Source organism: Rhinatrema bivittatum, chromosome 4 (genome assembly GCF_901001135.1).
Source record: "Rhinatrema bivittatum chromosome 4, aRhiBiv1.1, whole genome shotgun sequence".
In the NCBI taxonomy this organism is placed as follows: Eukaryota; Metazoa; Chordata; class Amphibia; order Gymnophiona; family Rhinatrematidae; genus Rhinatrema; species Rhinatrema bivittatum.
The window spans coordinates 301,172,699-301,190,383 of record NC_042618.1 but is presented as its reverse complement, the minus strand read 5'-3'; the positions used below and the strand labels follow the sequence as shown (position 1 = coordinate 301,190,383).

The window sequence follows — 17,685 nt, the reverse complement described above, 5'->3', positions numbered from 1 at the left end:
TAAATAAACAATCACTTAATTATGCTCACAAATTAATGAGGTCAGGCCCTTGCCTCCCTCCCATACTCTATTGTATATAGTACTTTATCTTCGTTGTATATAGTACTTTGTCTTCGTTTTTCCCTTTCTTTCCAACTCCCAGTTAAGGCATCCTTGTTATAATGTAACTTTATGCTCCTTTTAGATTGTCTCTTGTTGAATGGTTGGTTATAGTTACTGCTTAGTTCGATGTAAACCGAGTTGATTTGATTTGTATCAAGAAAGTCGGTATATAAAAGCCTTTAATAAATAAATAAGATAATACAATGGTGCAACCACACTCAACGCCTTTGAATTTGGAAGATGATGCAGGAATTATTTCTTTTCCAAGGGCGATTAGCCCCGCTCCAGCCCGACGTACGTGTCGCTCAATGCTGCTTCAGGGGCTGCTGTCAACAATAAATTCTTCCGAACTGCTCACTGACAAGTCCTCTTATTCACTTACTCTGCTTTCACTGCTGAAAAGTGTTTAACGGACAGACTTTAAACATTATTCTGTTAAACTTTTTACTGCACATACTTTTAACTAAAAATAAAAATAGGCACTTTTTGATGATTTATCATCAAAAAGTGAATCCACTTACTCAGTCATGTGAATCCACTCAGTCAAATTGCACACACAGCTGTAGAATGACATATGACAAAAAAACTTGGAATCTCACGACAGCTTCGCCTAAAAACGCCAACAAGTGAGGAAACGGCGGTAAGGTCTGGTAAGTCAGCATCGGAGTTACATTTACCCATGATAAATCATCAAAAAGTGCCTATTTTTATTTTTAGTTAAAAGTATGTGCGGTAAAAAGTTTAACAGAATAATGTTTAAAGTCTGTCCGTTAAACACTTTTCAGCAGTGAAAGCAGAGTAAGTGAATAAGAGGACTTGTCAGTGAGCAGTTCGGAAGAATTTATTGTTGACAGCAGCCCCTGAAGCAGCATTGAGCGAAACGTACGGGCTGGAGCGGAGCTAATCGCCCTTGGAAAAAGGAAATAATTCCTGCATCATCTTCCGAATTCAAAGGCGTTGAGTGCGGTTGCACCACATTGAAGAAACTTCATTTAAGGAAAGTATCATACCTCTTTCTACTTTTTAAGAAAAGATCGTAAAAAAGCTTTTGAAAAAATAAGATAAAACGATAAAAGTGTTCAGCAATAAAAGATATGGACTTGGACCTATGATTAATTATGACCCGAAGAGGCTATACATGATAATGAATAAGTCAGTAAGCCCGCGGGTGTTATGATGGTCCTTAAAGAATTAAAAAATTCAAAAATAATATTTATATAGCACATGTAAAAATAAAAAGTGAGTTTCATAACGTTTTCTAGTAGGTAATTGAAGTCTCCCATTATTACTGCACTACCAATTTGGTTAGCTTCCCTAATTTCTCGTAGCATTTCACTGTCTGTCTCACCATCTTGACCAGGTGGACGGTAGTATACCCCTATCACTATAGTCTTCGCCGACACACAAGGGATTTCTACCCATAAAGATTCAATTTTGTATTTAGTCTCATGTAGGATGTTTATCCTGTTAGACTCTATGCCATCCCGGACATAAAGCGCCACACCTCCTCCCGAGTGCTCCTCTCTGTCATTGCGATTTAATTTGTACCCCGGTATAGTGAGCTTCCAAGTCACTAGTAAGCTCACTCTAATACAAGATCAGTCCTAGGTTGGCTGTGGCTTATCTGGTTGTTAGATGATCTGAATCAGCTGTCCAGTGTGGTTAAGAATTTGGTTCTAATTTTCCTGACAAACCATATTATTAGTAAAGAAATTGCAGTCATGGAGGAGTAGAAATGAAGAAGCATTTATTTAATATACCAACATATGCATCACAGCAGGAAATGCGGGCAGAAATAGTAAAGAAAGGAAAGATGTACAGGGAATTTCAGTGACCTACCCACACACTGAGTAAATTTCAGTGATGGCATTCCATAGGGTGATGCCAGGTTTTCAGCTAACCCTTAAGTTATGTTGGCAATACTTAGATATGAGATTAATTCCCTTCATACTTTGCAGTGTTAGCAGAGCAACAAGAATTGCACAAGCATGAAGACTGAACTTCTCAGCCCAAAGGACGATAAATTCTGATATCCAAGGTTATTTTCAGGATTTCCACAATGACTATTCATGATGTATTTGTATACAATTGATACATGAGCTGATTAATTTCCATAATTTGGCTATCATGAAAACCAGATCTGTTGGTACTTGAGGAGTAGACTTCACTATCCAAAGCAGAATTGAGGGACATTAGAAACTTGTTTTCCTACAGTTCATTTTGTACAATTTTCCCCACAACGCAAAACAGATGCTCTTCCTTTTACTTACCATGCATAAAGATAACCATTATTTTTTTTTAATCTCTTGTGAATTTGATCTAGTATGTCAAACATTTACAGTCCTTATAATGTCCCTGATCATAACCTCTTGCCACTGCAATTTCTCCAGGGGCAGTGTAGAACACAACTCCATCTTTTCTGTTCAATAGAGTTCTTCAGTTTCCAATGCTACCTAACCCAACATCTAAAATTCAGTTTTAGAATAAAAAAAAAAAATATGAATGCCAGTCATTCAATTTACTATATGTCCTTTGATTCCAGACTCAAAGATTCCAGGATGTCAAAGCAAATGCTCTATACTGAAAGAGCTGCTGGTGTGTGGTGAAGGACCACCACATTCAAGCTTTTACTAGAAAACTGTACACCCCAACTGCTATTCCACACTTCAGTATTAAATTGCAAGTGCTAGCACCCATCATTTATTCCAAATTTTACTTTAAATGCTTGGCTGTTCTCAGCTTCTGTAACTTCCCTGAATTCACAGGGATGTCCTGTTAACAAATCACAAGCTTATCCATCCAAAAAAAAAATTATTTTGATTGGTTCTAGCTATTTGTGATGTACCAGCCAAATCATATTTACTGCATATATGAATGAGATAACCTGATTCTTGCTAACATGGCTGCTCCTAGAGATCTGAGGCAGTTACAAGGGAAGGAGCTCAAAGAACTTTGAATATAGCTAAACATTTGCATTTGCAAATGATAAATGGTAGGTACCACCACTGGCCATATCATTTTGAAATGTTGCCCAGTATACAGTGGATAGCATGTTTTTCAGTGCACTCTGTTTTTCCTCCTAGAAATACTCTGATCTCTGACAGATTTTAGCTTTTAAAAAACAGTTACCTGAGTAAGCAAAAAATCCCAGGTCCTGTAGTCTATAGCTAGTTAACTAGTATCTGTTGTCTAAAAGCACTAGTAAACCCATGTTGACTGGCACAGTAATAATTTTCTGTGGTGTCAATGCAAAATCAGTTGTGAATTCATGTATATTACACAGATTGAGGGATGAGAGCAGGAGGCAGCCAGGAACTGGGATGGAGACTTAGTAGGGTCAATGCAGAAAGTAATCACAGGCCAGAGATTTTAGCTTACATCTCAGTGAAATTTGTAATTTGTGGATCTCTGTTGGGGCAAGAAAGTTTGGGGTAAATTAATCTCTGGTTAGCTGCTCATCAAGCAAAATCCTTCAGATTTTCCAAACCTTAATGCCCCTACTTTTACCCTGTCTGCCATCCTCAACAATCCTCTTCGGCATAGTGTGCTTGGAATAATATCCCAGTTTGGATACCCAGAAAGAAGAAAGAAGACTAACACATGGTTTATTTGCAGTGGACTATCGATATCAGAGGTAGCACCTATGTTAATAAAAGCCAAAACTTAAATCACAAAATGACAGATCCCTTTCAACCTTGGTAAGAATTCGGCCATGTACAAATAAAGTGATGCCCATACAGCTTAATTTGGCTAATTGCCAAAGTACTTTGAACATCAACATAGGAGGATAAAAGAGCAGAACTCTTAATGGCAGTAAGACAGTTCTCTCATCACCTGTAAGGTGACTCGTGCATTTGAAACTGTTACTAGCAGGCCATTTGCTTTGAGTGGGTAAGCATGTGTCTTTTTAAGTGAGGTGTCTGCCTAAAAGTTTTAAAACAAACTGGACATTCAAAAGGCTTCTGCCCAGCATGCATCAAATAGTGTCTTTCCAGCTTAGAAGGCGACTTGAAACTCTTCAGGCAAACAGTGCACTGATACATCCTCTTGGGAGCTTTGCTTCTTTCCATACCTCTGGAGTGATTATACCGAGGGCCACGGTGGGTTGGCTTAGCCTCAACAGATCCATTGTTAGACAGATACGCTTGTGTGTTACTGCAGCTCATGTCCAGAGAGAAATCTGGACCTCCTAGCTCCACTTTGATTTCAGGGACAGGGTCTGATGGAAGCATCTCATATTCCTGGAAGGCTGGAGGCTGCAGGGTATTGGAAGAATACCCAATGTGCTGAGAAGTTTTCAATTCCAGCTGCTCTTTCTGTTGGTCAAAAAACATATTTAGGTCTTGGAACTCCACTTGACATACAGGGATTTGGTAAGTCATTTTTTCAGTGTGGGTGATTTGATGCCTCTTCAGATGAGCAGACTGCCTGAACATCTTGCCACACAAATCACAGCTAAAAGGCCTCTGTCCTGTATGGGTCAGGTAATGTCGCTTAAGTTTGGATAAAGATGGGAATGCTTTTTCACACTGGTCACAATGAAAGGTTTTGTGCCGGCTATATATATTTCTAGGAGGAGCTGAGTAATGGTCCTGAGCAACCTTGGGGTAAGCAAATACTTCATCTCCATTTTGGACAAAAACAATATTTCTATCCACAGAATCATGCTCTCCCAGCCTGCTTTCTGCTCTCAGCAAGCCTTGCATATTGATGCCCAGTTCATGACTGTGTAACTGCTTTGACCAGCAGTGTGTCCTGCTGCCTTGCCTCTGTCCTGCTTCTGCTTTATAAGTTTTGAGGGTACCAGGTGGCTTTGATTTCTTAGCAGTTTTTTGCAAAGTGCCATAATTGGAACAGCTTTGTTCCCCAGAACTTGGCTGCTCTTGACTCTTAAAACGATAGCTCTTCAGCCTGTTCCTGCCAGTCAAGTGTGTGTTGGAGGTTTGAACTGCTGAACACTTCAGCTTTTTTGAAACTCTGTTTCTTCTACGGTTGGTTCGATAGCTGGAATTCCTTTTGAGTGTGTTGGAAGCTCTCCCATCTCCCTCAATAAAACATGTGTGCATGCGTAAAATATGCTCAGTTTCAAAGCACCTCTCACATACAGTGCACTGAAAAGGGACAACATAGATGGAGCAAACATCTTCCGAGTCCTGTTCGCATGTAGAATCTGTTGCCATTACCTCTGTTTTGTCTTCCATCAGATTCTGTGCTGCAGCAGGATCTGCTCTCGCACTCTGAGGTTTGCACAGACCATTAGCATAAGCTAGGCTGTGGGCATGGACTTCTTTGTGCTTCATAAGTTTGCTCTGGAGCTTGAAGCTCTTATAACATAAGTTGCACTGGAAGGGCTTCTCCTTTATGTGTGTTAGCTGGTGGATTGCCAGATGTGTTTTCTGCCGGAAGGATTTAACACACAGAGAACAGGCAAATGGTCTCTGACCAGTGTGGATGAGCAGGTGTCGCTCCAGTTTAGAACGAGATGGGAAGGGTTTGTTGCAGGTCTCACACTTTAATGCTTTTGGCCTCCTGCTCACACTGTGAGGGTGGGCTGGTGGAGAACACTGATGCAGCACCCACTTTTCCTGTGTAGAAAAGGACTGTTGGCAATCTGGACAATGGACTGGTTGGGCACACACAGATCTCTCTGGCTGAGCTTCTGCTTTTTTCACTGGCTTTGGATCAATAGGACAGTTCTCATTGTGCAGCTGCTGGTGCTTTAAAAATGTCACCAGGTTTTTGAAGCTTCGGAAGCAAATGTCGCACTGAAAAGGGAGTGTGTGAGTTAACTGGTGCCGCTCCAGGTGTACCATCTGCCTGAATGTTTTATGGCATACATGGCAGCTATATGGCTTCTGACCAGTGTGGATGAGGTAATGTCTTGCAAGCTTGGATGGAGTTTCAAACTGTTTGAAACACATGTCACACATATATGGTCTTTTCCTGGGTACTTTGTTGGTGGCTTTACAGTGCTGAACTTTTGACATTTTCTTCTGGCTCTTGCAGACTGCAGAAATAAAGATTTTCTTTTCAGTGTGCAAAGAACATAACTGAAGCTGAATCCATTAAAAGGGGCTGGAATGAGATGACAAATATAACAGGAGAGGAATCCACAGGTATCGTTCTTCAGATAATATTCCTGATCTTGTCGGTCTCCTGCAATAACAGAAACATGATTTAGTGCTATATGCATTGATCAGACTGTTATATATGACACAGCATGGTGGAGAGTTCAACCAGATTGCTTGAAAACAAACAGAATAATGGCGGCCACAAAAGTTAGAGGAATCAAGGATTCTTGGGATATAATTAGACATTAGTTTGAAGGCAAGGTATTCTGCAATGCCATTTGAAGCCTGTTACAGTGTGCAAAATCCAGGTCTAACTGCTCTTGAACAAACAATATTAGGCCTGCCTACTAGCATAACAACCATGGATGCTGCAACAGTGGAGCGGGATGAGGCTAGAAATAGTATTGCAGACTTTTGCTGGGAGTGCTGCAGCGTATGAATTGTGCGAAAGCAGCTTTTAGAATGCATTTGGAAACTGTGGTGTTGACCTACGTCTAATCTCTGGATTCAGGATGGAGATGGCACAGCTCAAGGCAAAACTGTTCAAAATTTATAAAGGCGCACCCCCCCCACCCCCATATTTAGAGTCCATTAAAATCTGCTACCTCTCCAACAAGCAATTCCAAAAATGAGGAGCAGATAGATCCCCATGGGACAAGGTAGGACAACTACTACAAAGGAGAGGTCAAGAATAGTGGCAAAGAATGCCAAGATAGGAAACTCCTTCTGGGGGAAAGGGGGAGGCGGGGGCGGGATTGGGAGAGTAGTCTATCAGAACAATAGATTGGGGGCATGGTCAGATATACCAAATGGTTAAATAACTACTAGGATCCACTGATAGCAGAGAGATTCTCATGACTGTTGGAACAGAAAGATAGAGAAGGAGAGATTGATGTTGTTATAGTCTGCCTGGAGACAAATGACATCTTTAGAAACTAATTCAGCACAATATAAGAATTTTGGGAAATTAGGGGATGGTTTTTAGACAGCTGTCAAGAACAGGTTTTTTTTCTGAAACATTGCATATACATGGAAAAGGGGAGATAGACAGGTTATGACACAAACAGATTCAATGCATGGGCAAAGAGTTGGTGTGAGGAAGATGGTTTTTAATTTATTGGGAAGTGAGATTCTACTTGAAGGGAAAAAATTACAATAGTAATGACCTGCATCTATCCAAGTAGGACCTTTGTTTACATTTTTTATTTTTCTCAGGAATTTTAGTGTTTATTAAAACAAGAACAAAAATTATATTTATCTGGAAAATAAGGAGTCAGTTTTCCACTGATTTCTCCCATTTTGTTCTTGTAATAAACACTGATAAATTTCTCAGAATAATAAAATAAAAACTGAAAATGAAGGTCCCTAGTTATAGGTGAACAGTTCAGATCACAGACTGATGAGTTTAAACTAGTTGAAGGCGATAGCAGATGTCACCTCTAAACAAATAAGGTAAATGATTAAAAACAAAAGATGGGAATCATGCAAAGCCACTTGCAAAGAACAAGGAAGATGTGGTTGATTAGGCATGAAGATCTGCAGACAGAAGACAAGAAAAGGAGCAGTATCTAGAAAGCTGTGTACACAAATGTTCATTGTCTGGATAATAGGGTCTCTAGTTGTAGGAATTTAATGGAATGGGCAGATTTGGATATTGTTGCTAAAACAGAAATTATGTAATGAGCCCCATGACTGGAACACAGTCATAACACTCTATAATCTAGATAGGATAGGGAGAATTGGGAAAGGCATTGCATTTTGTGTTTAAGGGGTGTTGTGGGGAAGAGGTGACACTGCAGGTTACCTTAGAAATGGCATTTTCGAGGAGGAAGTGACGTCACGCTAGCAAATGGCCGCTTAATCAGGACTATCCTCCAGCAGCTGTAATCTCCACATATCACAGGCATCTCAATAGCCACACAGATTTTTCTGCTGCCAAGTCTCGGTAACAACCCTAGATGTCGGTAAAAAAGAAATCAGTCGATTTCAAGAGATTCTCTTATCAAAAAATAAGCAACGAAGAGGGAGAGGACACAGAGGCAATGGCGATGGAGGAGGAGGGCGGAGTCCCAGATCCATTTCGCTGGCGGATGATGAGTTGCCGACACGAGCTGAAATGAAACACTGGTTTGCGGATCTCAAAAGGATATGCATGGGAATAAAAGCGAAATTATGACCTCGATAGATGAATTAAAGGAAGAAGTCGTGTACCATGGGAGAAGGATCTTTGAGGTCGAGTCACGGGTTGACGCACATGGAGAGGACATTAAATTAGCCCGGGAAGAACACTCCTCTTTACTTTCTAAAATTGAGCAGTTAACAGAAAAGGTAGAATATCTGGAGAAACGCTCCTGCCGGCAGAATCTTAGATTCCGTGGCATCCCAGAATCTCCTGAACATCTGAACTGCACGGAGGTGGTCACCCAGATAAGTAACATGTTATTAAATGCAGATAGTGCTTCATCAGATCCTATGAATCTACTGACCATAAAAATTGACCGTGCACACCGCACCCTGGGAACCAGACAGAGTAATAAACAGAGACATTATTGCATGCTACCATGATTTTCATATTAAAGACTGGATTGCCTCAGCTGCTAAGAAACAAGCAAAATGGAGCTGGAAAGGCATTGACATAATGATCTTCACTGATCTCTCATCTGTAACAATCCGCAAGCGTCAGGAAATGAGGGGTATCACTGAAATCCTTCACAAGAACAATGCACGCTATAGATGGCTCTTCCCGTTTAGGTTAAGCTTTGCAATAAAAGGAGTTACACACCAGGTAAAAACACTGTAGGAAGCGTCAACAGCACTTAAAGATGCCGGTTATACGGACTTAAAGTACAACCAGCTATCCCTAAAACACCATATAGGAGGGATGATCCACCAAGATGGCAACGTGTTGCCAAAGGAGGCCACAGATTACGCCATAATCCAGATCAAGAGGAATCATCCAGAGATCAGACATGAGCCCAGGTGGACTGCACTAGCTCAAGTTCCTTCTTCTCAGAGTGGAGGATACTTATTCATATTTCTTTAGTTCTGAGTTTATATAACTTGCAGTCAGTTCTGCGTATGTGTGACACAATGTGCCTTGCTGGGCTCTAGTTCGCCCATAAGAGTTGCCAAATGTTTTATACACTTTTCAGCATGTTTTGGAGATTTACTAGTTATTGAGAAAATTGTTTATTTTATATTTTGTTGCTCAGCTGTTGGGGGGTCACTGACTTGGCTGGGGTGGCTGTCTCCTCTCTACTATCATGCAGTGCAGTCTCATTCGTAGGCAGCATTGCAAAGGGCGGGGTTTTGTCTTTGGGGCGACTGTGGACCTGGGTTAGCACACTACTACTATATAGGCTGAATTTCAAGGAAAACATGCAGTACAATTATGTGGTATTACAGTGTTGTAGTGCATTACTATGGATGGGACACCTTATGTGGGAAATTGACAATGCAAAACATTATTCTTTCTATGAATGGTGGACATAAATATTTTTTCCCTAAATGTTAAGGGATTAAATTCTCCGCTAAAGAGGCATCGCCTATTTGCTGACTTACAACAATTCCACATAACAATAGCTTTTGTCCAAGAAATACACTTAAAGCGCCGATATGAATACTTGTTAAAACATCACTTATATCCCCTCTCAGTATTGGGCAGCGTGCTCTAAGGCTCATAAATATGCAGGAGTGGGCATCCTCATGGGAAAATATTTCACCTTTGAATTGATTTCTTCTATCCCAGATCCGGAAGGTAGATATCTTATGCTGATTTTGGCCATCGCGGGAGAGAAATTCACACTAGTAAATATTTACACGCCCAATGTTGATCAAGGTCTATTCTTTGAAAAGGTAACTAAACTTATAGAAGATAAGGTGGAAGGCCACCTCATACTTGGGGGGGGGAGGGGGGGGGGACACTAATATAACAATCAATCCTTATATTGATAACTCCCTAGGACATTCCTCAGCCAAAGGCAAGGATCGTCAAAAGCTTAAACAATGCCTAAAGAGGCTGAACTTGGTCGATACCTGGCGTAATAGATATCCCAAATCCAAAAGCTATACTTGCTACTCCAGGGCCCACCAATTACACTCAAGAATAGATCTATTGTGTGTAGATAAGAGTTGCATCAATTGGATATCTAAGCCTATTGAAGCCATCACGTGGTCTGGCCATGCACCCACGAGAATGACACTTACCATTCCTCAATATGATAAGGGTAACCAGTATTGAAGGCTTAATGATAGCTTGTTAGAGAGTGAAGAATTTGTGGCCCAACTTCGTCGGGAGGTACTGGATTATTTACAATTTAATGATATGGAAGGGGTATCTATCATGGTTTTGTGGGATTGTTTGAAGGCTGTCCTTCGTGGGAAACTGATAGCTAGAGGGGCATATTTAAAAAAACAAAAAAATAAAGATAGGATAGCTATTTTAGATCAACTCCATCGCTTAGGGAAATTACACCAAACCTCAGGGTCACCAAAGGTTCTGACTCGAATTGATCAATGATGCCGCTCAAATAGCACATAGATTGGAATTGTGTAAACAGGTTCATTATGAGGGTGGTAACAAGGCAGGTAAACAATTAGCGAGCAAATTGAGATCACAGCAGGCTCAAAATAATATAGTTAAACTTAAAGATGAATCAGGCAAAATATTGACTACCAATACAGATATTAGACGTCGTTTCCTGAACTATACCGCACTGATTCTAATATTTCAACAGATCAGATAAATCTGTACCTTGAGAATTTGGTGTTGCCACAGTTACAACTGCAACGTGCAGAATTTTTGTATAGAGATATAACGGTAGCTGAAGTGACTTGCGCCATAAAGAGCCTAAAAACAGGCAAATCACCAGGTTTAGATGGCGATACTGGAGTTTTTAATAAAAAAAATTATAGACATTCTATCGCCTTTGCTGGTAAGATTATTTAACTCTCTAAGGGGGCACACAGCCTTGTCTACCTCAGCCAACTTAGCAGGAGTAACATTAATAGCTAAACCGGGACGGGATCCTACGGTGTGTGGATCATATAGGCCGATTTCTTTAATTAATCTCGACATGAAACTGTTGGCAAAAATTTTGGCCAACCGGCTCAATGCTATCTTGCCAGATTTAGTGCACCCTGATCAATCAGGATTTATCCCTGGAAGAATGGCTTCCGACAATGTCCGGAAAACTGTAGATTCCATCTGGTGGGCCAAAATGCAGGACATACCATTTTTATTTTTAGCAATAGACGTGGAGAAGGCTTTTGATTTTGTTCACTGGCCTTTCTTGTTCCACACTCTGAGGGCGTTTAAATTTGGAGAAACTTATTGGCTGGATCCAGAAATTATATACAGCACCTCAGGCCTGTTTAAAGGTTAATGGGGGTTACTCCCAACCATTCAAGGTGGGTCGGGTACTAGACAGGGCTGTCCTCTTTCACCTTTACTTTTTGCTCTATTTTTAGAACTTTTTACCTGTCAAATTCATAAAAATGACAATATCATTGGGATACAGGTGGGGGATTTTTCATCTAAACTATTGTTATTTGTGGATGATATTTTGTTTACAATCACTAATCCACTTAACTCACTAGATGCGATTAGTCTTGAGATTTCAAAATTTAGCCAAGTCTCAGGTTTTAAAATTAATTGGGACAAATCCGAACTGCTCAATATAACAATTTCTGACTTGATGGTTACACAAATTAGGAGGGCTCATCCATTTCGCTGGGCTTCTACAAAACTCAAATATTTAGGGATCTATTTATTTATTTATAACTTTTTATATACTGAGGTTCAATTAACAAGATTAATTATCACTTCGGTTTACATTACAACCAGCAAAAAATAACAGAGACAAAGTCTTGTTTTACAATGGCAATACGCAGGATTTGGGCAATGCACAGGATTTAATTCAACTTAATTACCCCCCCTTAATGGCCAAAATTTATAAAGATTTGGAAGAGTGGATTGGGCACCTGGCAGTAATAAAAATGAATATTTTTCCCCGTATGCTCTATTACAGACCCTGCCACTAGAAATATAGGCCAAAATTATTGATAGATGGCAACGGAGGTTATTAAAGTTTTTATGGAAAGGGAAACGCCCTCGTATAGCTAAAAAGATCCTTATGATGCCCAAAGCTCAGGGTGGTTTGGGGATGCCAAATTTGAATCATTATCAAGGAGCAGTCCAATTGAAAGCTATTTTAGACTGGCACAAAGTTAAAGCAAAAAGCCTTGGGTGCTCTTAGAACAGGCATTACTTGGGACGATGCCAATCACTGCTATTTTGTGGCAACCTCGAGATTCGTGGGATGGATCTACAAGTCTTCCGCATACTGTTCAGCTCTCTTTGAAAATATGGGATCAATGGAAGAAACAGTTAGTGGGTCGGAGAACATATTTTATTAGCACTTTTCTATTTCATAATCAACATTTTAAGCCTGCTGAAAATTTGCTCTTCTTTAAGAATTGGATAGCAAAGGGAATCACACACTTATCCCATGTTTACGAGCCTGGAGGTATGATTTCATTTAGATTGCTAAGTGAAAGGTATCATTTGAGTCCCTCTGATGTATTCCCTTATCTACAACTGCGTTATTTTATAACGCATAAGGGTATTTAGGGGAACTGGCTCAGGGATCCCTACTTTTGAAGGCCTGTTAGACAGGCTGATAAATCACATAAATTATCTCCCGACTTTATATGCTTCTATCAGAGGAGTTTCAGCTAGAGTTCTCACACATTAAAGCTTGGGAAGGGGATTTACAGTGTTCCTGGACCATAGAGGACTGGAAACATATATATACACAATAGGGGAGGGGTCTTGTATCTGCGTGCCACATAGAAAACTCCTATAAATTATTTTTTTCGCTGGTATATCACGCCTGATAAATTATGTCATATGCTTCCTGGAACTTCCTCTTACTGCTGGAAACTCTGTCGATCTAAGGGCACTTTTCTTCATCTTTGGTGGTTATGTCCTTCAAACCAATCCCTATGGCAACAAGTGTCCCAATGGCGCACTACTATTTTGCATGTTACTATAACGCTTGGACCTTCGCAAGCACTGTTGAATAAAGAGTCGACAGATTATGATAAAGCTCAAAATCGTTTATTAAATGTCACTACTGCTTCCAGGTGTGCTAATGCACGTTATTGGAAAGATCCCCAAGTCCCCACCTTACAATATATTCAATCACAGGTGCTGGATACACACACCTTGGGAAAATCACTGCTTATAAACAACGAACCACCTTTTTCACTTTACTAGAATTTGGAAGTGCTATGAATTATGGTTACACTCTAATTCTACAACATGATATGCTTATAACATATTGAGATCATAATTGCCTATATCGCTAACTTGGATCTACCAACATACCCACAGTCATTGGGAAAGGGGAAGAGATGGGGGGTGGGAGGGGTAGGGGAAGGGAATTCTTATTTCAAAATATTGTATTATATTCAGTATTTCCATTGTTATCAATTGCGGACTATGCTGTTTGCTTGTATCTCGAAGTCCATAATTTTATCTACAATTTGTTTGGAGATGACTGCTTCGCTGTATCATATAAATACTTGTGCCTTGATGCTGTGTCTGTAGTTTGGCTGTTAACTCTTGTTTCTATTTGAACATGGAAAATTTCTGTGATTATTAATAAAAGTTATAAATTGAAAAAAAAAAATAAAGAAATGGCATTTTCATTTGCCAGTGTGATCTACAGACTTCCACTGTAGGCAAAAAAGCTGTATAGAGATTTAGTCACAGTCATAAAATTGCAACAAAAAGCATGTAGGAATTACTAGGCCCAGTTTGACCTGTGTTGTGCTTTCCCATGCCTAGCTAATTAAAGTGCGAAGGAAGGTTTCAGAGAAATGGCCAGCTTTATACTGTGAACTTTAGTAATCTTTTCTGTTTTGAAGTGAAAGTCAGTTTACACTAGCTACAGTGCACTGATTAATTGTTTTTAAACTAGTTTCTCTTGCAGATGCCATTTTATAGAAGTCAGAAATTACAAGCAGGCATAAAATTATTATTCATAAGAAACTGCTAGAAATGTAGTTAGTTAACAGAGCTTGTATTGGACAAGATCAGAGTTTTACCATATATGGAAGTATACCATGATATAGGTAAGACCACGCAGAGGTGCAAAGCTCCAATTATTAGCTGAACACTAATAATGAGATGCAATTTAATAATAAATAACTGAAATGGTATATGGGTAATATTTCCTCATTTCTTCATGTTAGCATAATTGTGCTGTCTCCTTACAAGTAAGCAAATAAATAATATTATCGGAGTTACTAAGTGTGGTCCCGGTCTGATATTTTCAACAATTTTGTACAGCACCTAGTTAGGGAGAAATTAGGCTACACAGATGCATGGGGAAGCTGTTCAGAAGTCAGGTGAGTATTTTGGGCTTTTTTCATGCCACCTGATTTACTGGCCGATGTCCTACCTCCCCCCTTTGGTAATTTTCCTGGCTCAAGTTTTTGCTCTTTGTAATATAATTCTCCTTTCTGCACTCTTCATAACATGCCATACTGGGTCAGACCAAGGGTCCATCAAGCCAAGCATCCTGTTTCCAACAGTGGCCAATCCAAGCCATAAGAGCCTGGCAAGTACCCAAAAACTAAGTCTATTCCATGTTACCATTGCTAGTAATAGTAGTGGCTATTTTCTAAGTCAACTCAATTAATAGCAAGTAATGGACTGCTCCTCCAAGAACTTACCCCAATTCCTTTTAAACCCAGCTACACTAACTGCACTAACCACATCCTCTGGCAATAAATTCAGAGTTTAATTGTGCGTTGAGTGAAAAAGAACTTTCTCCGATTAGTTTTAAATGTGCCACACGCTAACTTCATGGAGTGCCCCCTAGTCTATTATCCGAAAGAGTAAATAACTGATTCACATCTACCCGTTCTATACCTCTCATGATTTTAAACACCTCTATCATATCCCTCCTCAGCCGTCTCTTCTCCAAGCTGAAGAGTCCTAACCTCTTTAGTCTTTTCTCATAAGGGAGCTGTTCCATTCCCCTTATTTTGGTAGCCCTTCTCTGTACCTTCTCCATCGCAATTATATCTTTGAGATTCGGCGACCAGAATTGTACACAGTATTCAAGGTGCTGTCTCACCAGGGAGCAATACAGAGGCATTATGACATTTCCATTTATTCACCATTCCCTAATGATTCCCAACATTGTTTGCTTTTTTGACTGCCGCAGCACACTGCACCGACGATTTCAATGTGTTATCCACTATGACGCCTAGATCTCTTTCTTGGGTTGTAGCACCTAATATGGAACCTTACATTGTGTAATTGTAGCATGGGTTATTTTTTCCTATATGCATCACCTTGTACTTATCCACATTAAATTTCATCTGCCATTTTGATGCCGATTTTTCCAGTCTCACAAGGTCTTCCTGCAATTTATCACAATCTGCTTGTGATTTAACTACTCTGAACATTTTGTATCTGCAAATTTGATTCTCACTCGTATTTCTTTCCAGATCATTTATAAATATATTGAAAAGTAAGGGTCCCAATACAGATCCCCGAGGCACTCCACTGCCCACTCCCTTCCACTGAGAAAATTGTCCATTTAATCCTACTCTCTGTTTCCTGTCTTTTAGCCAGTTTGTAATCCACAAAAGGACATCACCACCTATCCCATGACTTTTACTTTTCCTAGAAGCCTCTCATGAGGAACTTTGTCAAACGCAGTCTGAAAATCCAAGTACACTACATCTACCGGTTCACCTTTATCCACATGTTTAACTCCTTTAAAAAAGTGAAGCAGATTTGTGAGGCAACTCTTGCCTTGGGTAAAGCCATGCTGACTTTTGTTCCATTAAACCATGTCTTTCTATATGTTCTGTGATTTTGATGTTTAGAATACTTTCCACTATTTTTCCTGGCACTTGAAGTCAGGCTAACCGGTCTGTAGTTTCCCGGATCGCCCCTGGAACCCTTTTAAATATTGGGGTTACATTAGCTATCCTCCAGTCTTCAGGTAAATGGATGATTTTAATGATAGGTTACAAATTTTTACTAATAGGTCTGAAATTTCATTTTTTAGTTCCTTCAGAACTCTGGGGTGTATACCATCTGGTCCAGGTGATTTACTACTCTTCAGTTTGTCAATCAGGTCTACCACATCTTCTAGGTTCACCGTGATTTGGTTCAGTCATTTGAATCATTTACCCATGAAACCTTCTCCCGTACGGGTACCTCCCCAAACATCCTCTTCCAGGAAACACCGAAGCAAAGAAATCATTTAATCTTTTCCACGATGGCCTTATCTTCTCTAAGTGCCCTTTAACTCTCGGTTATCTAACAGTCCATCTGACTCCCTCGCAGGCTTCTGCTTCAGATATATTTTAAAACGTTTTTACTGTGAGTTTTTGCCTCTACGGGCAACTTCTTTTCAAATTCTCTTCTTAGCCTGTCTTATCAATGTCTTGCATTAACTTGCCAACATTTATGCATTATCCTATTTTCTTCTGTTGGATCCTTCTTCCAATTTTTTGAATGAAGATCTTTGGCTAAAATATGCTTATTTCACCTGCCCTTTTAACCAAGCCGGTAATCGTTTTGCCTTCTTTCCACCTTTCTTCATGTGTGGAATACATCTGGACTGTGCTTCTAGGATGGTTTTTTTTTGTTTTTGTTTTTTTTTTTTTTAACAATGACCACGCCTCTTGCACACTTTTTACTTTTGTAGCTGCTCCTTTTAGTTTTTTCTAAACACTTTCTCATTTTATCAAAGTTTCCCTTTTGAAAGTTTAGCACGAGAGCCGTGGATTTGCTTATTGTCCCCCTTCCAGTCATTAATTCAAATTTGATCATATTATGATCACTACTGCCAAGTGGCCCCACCACCGTTACCTCTCTCATCAAATCCTGTGCTCCACTGAGAATTAGATCTAAAATTGCTCCCTCTCTCGTTGGTTCCTGAACCAATTGCTCCAGAAAACTATCATTTATTCCATCCAGGAACTTTATCTCTCTAGCGTGTCCCGATGATACATTTACCCAGTCAATATTGGGGTAATTGAAGTCTCCCATTATTACCGCACTACCAATTTGGTTAGCTTCCCTAATTTCTCTTAGCATTTCACTGCCAGTCTCACCATCTTGACCAGGTGGACGGTAGTATACTCCTATCACTATAGTCTTCCCCGACACACATGGGATTTCTACCCATAAAGATTCAATTGTGCATTTAGTCTCATGCAGGATGTTTATCCTGTTGGACTCTATGCCATCCCGGACATAAAGCACCACACCGCCTCCAGGGTGCGCCTCTCTGTCATTGCAATATAGTTTGTACACCGGTATAGCACTGTCCCATTGGTTGTCCTACTTCCACCATATCTCTGAGATGCCAATTAAGTCTATGTCATCATTCACTGCAATACATTCTAAATTCTCCCATCTTCTTAGACTTCTGGCATTATTTATTTAAAAGTTTTTATATACCGTACTAGGGGTAGT

The 17,685-nt window shown here is 39.9% G+C and overlaps 1 protein-coding gene across 11 annotated transcripts in view; it reads right to left on the bottom strand.

The window, feature by feature from the left end:
• Positions 1-1,829: 1,829 nt before the first annotated feature.
• Positions 1,830-17,685, bottom strand: part of ZNF770 (zinc finger protein 770) — a 75,021-nt gene continuing 59,165 nt past the window's right edge. For 8 of the 11 annotated variants that reach the window (XM_029600213.1, XM_029600215.1, XM_029600219.1 and 5 more), the window contains one exon: positions 1,830-6,258. In XM_029600213.1, coding sequence (XP_029456073.1) covers positions 3,969-6,089 — 2,121 coding nt within the window. In that variant the 5' untranslated portion in view covers positions 6,090-6,258 and the 3' untranslated portion in view covers positions 1,830-3,968. Of the gene's footprint in view, positions 6,259-7,977; positions 8,128-17,685 lie in introns of all 11 variants that reach the window. The other 3 variants (XM_029600214.1, XM_029600221.1, XM_029600223.1) reach the window with 1 other exon arrangement.